General features: G+C 41.3%; 1 protein-coding gene across 1 annotated transcript in view; it reads left to right on the forward strand.

Moving 5' to 3' along the window:
- LOC146717220 (matrix-remodeling-associated protein 5) overlaps positions 1-7766 on the forward strand; it is a 28167-nt gene extending 20401 nt beyond the window's left edge. The window contains exons 9-17 of the mRNA XM_085473109.1: positions 463-751; positions 868-1065; positions 1189-1707; positions 1856-2027; positions 2308-2574; positions 2702-2828; positions 3141-3221; positions 4523-5669; positions 6415-7766. Of these exons, the coding sequence (XP_085329235.1) occupies positions 463-751; positions 868-1065; positions 1189-1707; positions 1856-2027; positions 2308-2574; positions 2702-2828; positions 3141-3221; positions 4523-5669; positions 6415-6968 (3354 nt within the window). The 3' untranslated portion in view covers positions 6969-7766. The remainder of the gene's footprint in view (positions 1-462; positions 752-867; positions 1066-1188; positions 1708-1855; positions 2028-2307; positions 2575-2701; positions 2829-3140; positions 3222-4522; positions 5670-6414) is intronic.
- The last annotated feature ends 1387 nt before the right edge of the window (positions 7767-9153 follow it).

The following is a 9153-nucleotide window of genomic DNA, read 5'->3' on the forward strand; positions in this document are numbered from 1 at the left end:
AGGAGGTTTTTCTTTGATCATCCAAACTCCAAAGCTGAAGAGCTTTTTGCTTCTTTAAGCCCAGGGTAATGATCATATGGCTCGTAGGCTTGTAGGCTGGGAGTATGGTTCATGCTTCCTATTGCTTAATCTAATGTCTTCTGCAGCAAACAGGCCGTTGGAAATAAAATCTGTGTGAATAAATTCACCACAGACACAGACAGTTAGCACTAGCTCTTAAATAAAGCATTAACTACTGAAATCCGAGATTTGACTTTTTTAAACTGAAAACAAAGCTAAATGGAAATTTAATTTAGAAGTTGAATGCGTATTGAGTCCAATAGCACACATGTGGGATGATAAAGTTTCATGAAAAACTTTTTCAGTATCTGAGCTCAGTTTGGCTTCTTTCTTGTAATAGAAATTATGTTTATTTGAAAAATGTTGACATTAAAACAAAGGATCATGCTTGGTTTTTTCCAGGCACAGCTTGATCGCATTGCTCAGCTGGGGAGAATGGTTACACCCAAACCCCTCCCTAGTTACTACAATACTCCACCCCCCTTACTGCCTAAACCCAACCTTCCATCCCAACATAGACCTTACACCCCCAAACCAGCAGTGCCTACTGCTTCTTACACAAGCAACCTTCAGCCTGCAAACTCCGCTAAGCCTTCATCATCATCATCATTTTCTGGTTTCATGCCGACTCCTCTTCCCTACCATCACACCACTGCTGGGGCTTTGCATGAAGGTTGGTGGCCTGTTGGAGGTATGGTCATTTGAAAGAGCTATATTATATTATATTATATTATATTATATTATATTATATTATATGTTGTTTAGAAATTAATTCTGATAATACTGATGCTTTGATTAATTTAATAGCAGGACGAATTAGCTCCCACCGTCCTACAGCTGCACCTCCTTTCCGATGGATGTTTGAAGGTGGTGGTGGGGCTAAACCTCGCATTACCACAGTTACCACAGCAAGCGTGTCAGTGCTGGCAGAGAGTGATGTCCTCCTGCCGTGCAAAGCAACCGGGAATCCTGAACCCAATGTTGCTTGGACGAAAGTCTCAACAGGTAAGGCACAATTTACCATATGCTCGACTTTCAGCTCTGGTCTGGTATTAAATAGGTCTGCCATTTATTTTTTTTCTACTAGCAGAAATTCTTTGAAGTCTTTATGGTTTGGTTTCTCCTCAGGTGCCACTATCCCAGCTAACACCAAGCACGGTACCCGCTTTGAAGTCTTCAAAAATGGAACTTTTGTTATTAAAAACATCCAGCTTCAGGATCGAGGACAGTACCTTTGCACAGCCCAGAACAGGTTTGGATCAGATCGGATGGTCATCACCTTAGCTGTCCAAACGGAAGCACCCAAGATTCAACCACCCAAGTCCACAGAGATATCAGTCTACTTAGGAAAAAATGTGTTTCTGGACTGCCTGGCCTCTGGCAAACCACCAGCCCAGATTTCCTGGATTCTCCCAGACAAAACATTTGTTCGTGATGCCGGGACTCTTTCCACTATCCTCTCTCCAATGTCTCTGCTTCAGAATGGGACCCTTCACATTCATTCTGCTAATTTCTCCAGCAAAGGGAACTATAAATGTATCGCAAGCAATGCAGCAGGTGCAGATACAATTACTTATCATCTGCACGTAGCAGCTCTGCCTCCAAGCATAAGCGAAGAAGCACTGGATAATGTGATCATTGCTCCAGGTATGATACAGAAGCAGAGATTTTCCAGTAATTTGAATTCACACAACAAAAAAATATTGTCATCTACATTGAAAGTGTTTTTAAAGACATGGCTGAAACGTTCATAGAATCACAACCCTTCTAAACCAATAAATCTCTATCCAACCAGGCAGAAGTGTCTATCTTCACTGCTCTGTGAAGGGTGAACCACCACCTGCTCTCAAGTGGACGCTCTCAGCAGGTGTCCAAGTCAAACCCTCACAGTTTCTGGGACGCAGGCTGTTTGTCTTCCCAAATGGGACACTGTTCATCAAGAATGTTCTGCCATCTGATGGTGGGAGGTAAGAGATGGCCATTTCTTTTAGACAGTTTCAAAATAATTAAATAATTGTATGTATGAATGCAGCTATCTTGGCTCTACCTATTTTCATAAGTCATATAAATTGTTTTAAATTCCCGTGACATAGGGATTGGCATGCAGTTTTCTTATTTATGTTCCATACAGGATTGTTTAAAATAACACAGATTTATGAGTAAATTCCAATATGGTTGTTCTTATGTTCTTCTGTGACAGCTGAGTTGTTTAAAAGATGTCACTAAGCTGTGATCAGTCTCTCACAGGTATGAGTGTTTGGCCAGTAACACTGTGGGAATTGCCAAAAGAACGATCCAGCTGGATGTGAGAGCAGATTCATCTACCTTCTCTCGCCAACCTCCTCCTCCTCTTCCCATTCCTCCAACACACCGGCATGCTACCCCATCCCGTCAACACACCGTCTCAGCTATGTATGGTTCTGCTGTTTACCTCCATTGTCCGGAGTCTACTGACTCCACGAGAGGGACCATCTGGCAACTACCATCCAAAACGATCCTGGATCATCGATACAGGTAACTGAAATGTCCCATTTTGTGAACCAGTACAACACTAACAAAGAGATTACTCAAAATGTTTGGGTTGCCTTTAAACCAGACTGCTTTAATCTCAGTGCCTTTTCTCTCCCCCATCTGCCTCCAGTCCAGAGAGACCAATTAAAGTTTTCCGTAATGGGACCCTAAGGATTCTTCAGTTAACTGAGCTGGATGGTGGAAGTTATCTGTGTGTCTTCCAGCGACCCAATGGAGAGGACATGGAGCTTTTCCAGGTAATAACAAGTCAGAGCAATATGGGGCCAGTTCATTTTGTTGCCAACTCCTTGGAAGCTCATTAGTATCGCTTCCTTGTTGATAACTATTAATGTTCGAAAACACTGTGCCTTCCATTAAAGGTGAGGTCTGTCCTCACTGTTTTGTTTTTTTAATGTGGGCTGAGTAAAGCTAAAGCAGCTGTTGTGTCAGTGATGAATACTAAAAGTGGATTTTCATAACTTTCACCAATATGTAGCTGACTGATAAGAAATATGAACCAAGGTTTGCTGTTATTTACAATAACATACTTTATGCATTTGTTTTATTAGGTTGAGGTGTTAATGACCCCTCCGAAAATCGAACATGTGAGGATGGCACAGACCAGGGTCACTTTTGGGGAAAACTTCCAGGTATGTATCTGTGTGTGATAACTCTAGTATATGCCAAGTCATTGAGTCCATTGTCTCAAGAAAAACAGTAATTTACTTTACCAAATGGACCATCCCAGCCTTGCCGTAATGGTCTATTTGATTCACTTTTTTTATTGTTTATTTTATTTCATTTTCACTTGCTAAATACGGGACAGATTTGACTGGGGGAAAGAAAGGGGAGAAAGAAAGAGGGAAAGAAAAACAGTGGGGAAGAGGGACGGGGATAAAGGGCAAAAAACAAAAACAAACAAAAAGTAAATCCATTGGGTATCTTTCTTCGCCTTTAGACAATAATTCTGATGGCAAAAGAGCCAAACGGGACAGGCAAAAAGACAAACAACCCCCCCCCCCCCAAAAAAAAAAACCCCAAAACAAAACAGTAATTTCAGGACGTTTGCCCTGGAAAGAACCCTGAACACTTGATTCCTAAAGTTAAGGCATCTGGTGCTCTGTTATGCTTTGAGTCCTCTTCTCCCATAAGTGTGAAGAGTCGCCGCAAATCTACATCTAAATCATTGTTAGCAACATATAGATGAATATCAGCTAATGTTACATTAATTCTATGGTGGAAAAGTCTAAGGAGACATTCACACAGGATGCATTGCAAATTGCTTTGTAGCTAATTGTTAGTCACTAGCAAACACCTAGATAATACCTGAAATATTTTCCACATTGTAATATGCCAATCACCAGTATCCTCACCTTAAGGTTGAGAAATGTTTAACTCAGGACTGACAACTTCAAGTTGCTAGTGAACTTTGTGAACATCATTGACTTTCTATGGGCTCACCCTATCATTGCTAGTTGCTTCCTGTGTGGGCAGCCCTATTTTATATTTAATTATTAATAATTATTCATGATTATATTCATAATTATGAATAATTATTTATATGTATTATTTCTCTCATAGCAGAATCTATACTAATAAGTATATTAAGACCAACTTTCATGTTGGTCTTAAAACATCTTTGTATAGCAGAGCAACCAATCAATCGATGTCATGAGGTATTTTTGGTTTTTTGAGGCACAATGTGACCTAACAGTTCACTTTACTATGTGCTAGTTTTTCCTTTATATGATTTAGTTCTACTTATAAAACCAATGGAAAGATTATCAAGCTGTTATTGAGCAGGGTCAGGATGGGTTGATGACTCAAACAGCAGACTTCATGTTTCTTTTAACCATGATTCTTCCATAATACATAATTCTTCATACCCAGTTGTATAGATCAGCTGTTTGGATTCATCGGTATACTTGCCTCTCCCCTACCTTCATTCTAGGTGGACTGTGTGGCAACTGGCCTACCCGATCCAGAAGTTTTCTGGAGTCTTCCAGATGGAACAATAATCAACAACGCCCTTCAGTCAGATGATAGCGGCCTTCGTAACCGCCGACATGTTATGTTTGGCAATGGAACTTTACTTCTCCAGCAGATGGGCAAAAAAGATGAGGGTGACTACACTTGTTATGCCAAGAACAAACTGGGAAAAGATGAAAGAAAAGTGAGCGTCAAAGTGGGACCAAATGCTCCGAAAATTAGATTCAAGTCACAATCACTAGTGACGATAAAACTGGGAGAATCAGCCAAACTGAGTTGTGAGGCAACTGGTGAACCTACACCTAGAATCACATGGATCTCACCACAAAAGGATGTCATACCAGCATCATCCGACAAATTTCAGATTATGGATGGTGGAATGTTACTCGTAAAGAAAGTGACACTGTCTAGTGAAGGAATATACACATGTTTGGCACGAAATTCAGCTGGTGATGATGTAAAGAACATAAAAGTTGAAGCTGAGCCCCAGGAACCCTTTATCAATGGTGTGAAAGGGAGGAGTACCACCAAGGTTTTGGGTGTATCGTACCAAACAGCACATCTGCATTGTAGAGTGGAAGGAAAACCCGAACCAAGAGTCTGGTGGGTTACTCCTTATGGCCTCTCACTCCCAGCACCCTACCTCGGAGGTCGCTTTCAAGTCCATCAAAATGGTACCTTGGAGCTGAGGGGGATAAGGAAAACAGATGAAGGGAGGTATATGTGTCTAGCAAAAAACAACATGGGTGAAGCCTCACTTTTGGTTGAATTTGATGTAGCATCATTAGCAGAGAAACCCACTTTTTCTGTTCCCAATATTGAGATCTTACCAATAAAGCCAGATGGAGGGGAACTGATTCTTGAGTGCTCTGCCCGTGGCAAGCCAAACCCAGAGTTTTCATGGATACTACCCAATGGCACATTGTTGATGCCTGGTGCTAGACTCCAGCGGTTCACCCATTATTTAGGCAATGGAACTCTGCGGATCTCTCGACCAGTTCCAGCTGATAAAGGAGTGTATCGGTGCCTAGCAAAAAATGTTGCAGGACAAGCAGAGAAACGTTATGCCCTGGAAGCTGGGAGGAAGCCAGTGATCAGAGGATCTACAGGTATGTTTGTCTTTTTTTATCCAAAATTAATGAAACAGAAATGTCTTTTGTTATGTGTCATTCATATGTGAAAAAGAAAGAAATATATTTGTGTAATGCCCGCTGTCTTTGGACCAAGACCAGTTTTAATTATTTTCCCACTTTTTAATAGCGACTGCAAAATGTGTCTGTTTGACCAAGAGCACTTCCTCTTAACCCTTGGGTGAACCTGGGACCCCAGCGGTCCCCAACCCCCGGGCCATGGACCGGTACCGTGAGTCGTTTGGTACCGGGCCACGAGAGTCTCGGGTGTGCAATTTATGGTTTTCAGGGTTTTTATCGTTAACTCGGTTTCCCTGGGTCTTTTCTCGTGTTGTAGTTGTGTCTTATTTTGAAAGAAATATTTACGTGTTACCATAGCAACCAGAGAGTATTAAGGGGCAGAGTTATTATATTTACAAAATCCCACAGTTTTTGTCTTGGTCGTATCATTTATTTTGTTTTATTTATCCACGGCATCTTAAAGTCCGGTCCATGAAAATATTTTCTGACATTAAACCGGTCCGTGGCGCAAAAAAGGTTGGGGACCGCAGGTCTTAAAGGTTTTAGTTGTTTTGGTCTGCACCCAAGTATAATTTTTGTGTTCAGAGGTTCTGCCAAAGAGTCAACGCATGTTTGTGTTATCTCAGTTCTACCGTATCATTGTATTTATTGTCTATCATTTTAGCAAGAGATTATCTTACTGTTACAATTTGACTTTTTCCAGGTGGGATGAAGATCACTTATGGCCTCAATCTGAACTTGCCTTGCACTGTGGATGGCTGGCCGCAGGCATCAATCACATGGATCCTGCCCAATGGTGTTGTTTTGGACAAACCTCAAACTATTGGCCGAATATCTTTCTTTCCCAATGGTACGCTCCAGCTCAGGCAGATGGCTACCTTTGACAAAGGAACATACATTTGTAAAGCTTCCAACTCTTTCGGGTCGTCAGCACTATCCTACCCAGTCACTGTGATGGTGTTCCCTCCACAAATCACAAGTACAATGACTTCCATCACCAGAGCGTACAGGGGATCGCCCGTCATGTTAAAGTGTGTCGCAACTGGTATTCCCAAGCCAGACATTTCATGGACATTACCTGGGCGCACCACACTGGCTCCCCACAGCCGGTACACAGTACAGGGAGGAATTCATATGACAGAGGAGGGCAGTCTGGTCATACAGAACCCTGTGCTCATGAACTCTGGTATTTACAAATGCAACGCAAAAAATGCCCTCGGAACAGATTTCAAATCGACGTACTTACAAGTTGTTTGAATTACTTTAACAATCATTTGTACTCAGAATATCTCACAGCAGTGGTCTGGATAGGATTTTTTTCCATTAGGATTTGAATATATCGTCAGTGACGAGGCAGATTTAAAGCTGGTTGACTAATGGCTTCGCTTGAGATTTCACGCACTGCAGTTTGAAAATGAACATTTATTATTTGTGAAGCGTAAATCACGTTTTCTGATTGTTTGTTTGTTTTTTGCAGACGTTTTGTTCAGTATACCTACTGACCCTACAGGTCTTTTGTCCTGTTGCAAGCACATCTTCTCGACATTACTCCCATAGATGTGATCTCACGTTACCCTTATAACATTATAGTTTATTAAATTTTACTTCCCTAAAAAAATTGTTGCCACTTAACAGCAAGTTCTGTCAGCTGACACACCTTCATGCTTTACTTTCTGTACCCACCATCTGCATACAGTATTGCAGTTTTTTGTTTTTGGCAGATTAAAGTGTTTTTATAAAGATTCAACAGTTCATGGTACAGAAGAGTAGAGCTTACTGCAGACATCTGTAAGTCGTAGCTGTGGAGCGATCTTAAACTGCTTGTTTGCTAAGTACCATACATGATAAGCTTTCAATGTCTCTTTTCTATGAGGATTCAATTACCTCTTATTACTACAGTGTGTTTGAGCAAATAATTTAGTGTATGTATCAATATCATTTATTCATGTTCATAATGGTGGGAAGGAGTAGTTCATAGCTGGTTGTGAACTATTAACAAAATATGTAAGTACATAATTTATAAGTTAGTAATAAAATATCCAGGTTTTTATTGTTTTTTGTTGTTTTTATTGTTCTTTTCTTCTCTGTTTGTTTTTTGTGGGTTTGCATTGTGCGTTGAACTTGCTGCAGATGGTGATTTAAATGCAGAATGACAGAGCCCTTCTTCTATATAACAATATTGCCAGTTTGCAAGCAATTTACTCCTCTATCAAAGACATGCGTTGTGGGAGTTATGGGAGTCGCCAATCTGTGTGAGATTGATTATAGTCAGTTCAAGTGGGACTTAGTTGTTTGGAGACAGGTTTCATCCCACCAGAAAACCTGTGCAATTACCTTGCAGTCAAAAGTGGTCACACAGAGGTTGCAGGTGTTGCACGCTGATCCTCTTTATGACCATCTGACCACCATTACTACTTGCAGTTAGTGGGCAACCTCCACACATGCCATAGTCCAGCACTGGTTGGTTGTTATTTTTGGAGTCTGTGAAACTCTCTGAGTCCAGGATGAGCAGAGTAGATGTTTATGTCATCCTTGGGTTTGAGCCCAGACCTTCCCCGCCTCATTCTGACCATCAGTCATGTTCATCCCTTGCACTTCATACAGCACATTCAATTTAAATTCAATTCAATTCAATTTTATTTATGAAGCACCAAATCACAACAACAGCTGCTGAAAGGTGCTTTATATTATAAAGTAAAGATACAACAATAATACAAAGAACACAGAGAAAACCCCAACAATCGGAACAATCAGAACAATCAGCAAGTGTGGGCGATGGTGGGAAGAAAGGAAACTCCAGCAGAACCAGGCTCAGGGAGGGACGGTCATCTGCCATGACCAGTTTGGGGGTGAGAGGAGGAAACCAGCACAAAAAGAGCCAGAGACTAATAATAACCATTGATTAAATGCAGGGAGGTGTATAAACATATAATGAGTGAAAAAAGGTGACTGAAGAAGAAACAATCAGTGCATCACAGCAAGCACACAGCAGGTTGTCTGCCTCCTCAGGTTCCTTTATGTTAGTCCTATGAAAGTTATCACTCTCTCTGTTAACGTCTGTGTCTCCTGTTTACCAGTGTCTTCACCAGTTTGTCTGAAGGCCCGTTCTGGAACACTCCCCTCACTTACTGACCTGCTGGGTCACTCTTGTTATGGATTCAAATATTGGGGATGGATACAAGAGGAAAACCAAAATAACAACACTGGTCCGGCCGGGTTGAGTCAAACGATGATTTTAATGTAAACGCGTGGGAGATGGACACCGTACGCAGACAGCATGAGATCTCAAAATGGTGGAGCATTGATCAAACTCTTATAGCCTCTAGTGGCCCCCACCTAATCATAAAAGCCTAAACATTCACATTCTTTCTCTCACACGGCGCCTAGGCTACGACCTTGGCTCCCTGTTTATCTGCTCCTGCTGAGATGGGGCAGAAAACCT

The sequence above is a fragment of the Copadichromis virginalis genome, linkage group LG2 (genome assembly GCF_057382275.1).
Source record: "Copadichromis virginalis isolate Kocher_CV1m ecotype Utaka linkage group LG2, C_Virginalis_male_GT1.1, whole genome shotgun sequence".
NCBI classification, from domain to species: domain Eukaryota; kingdom Metazoa; phylum Chordata; class Actinopteri; order Cichliformes; family Cichlidae; genus Copadichromis; species Copadichromis virginalis.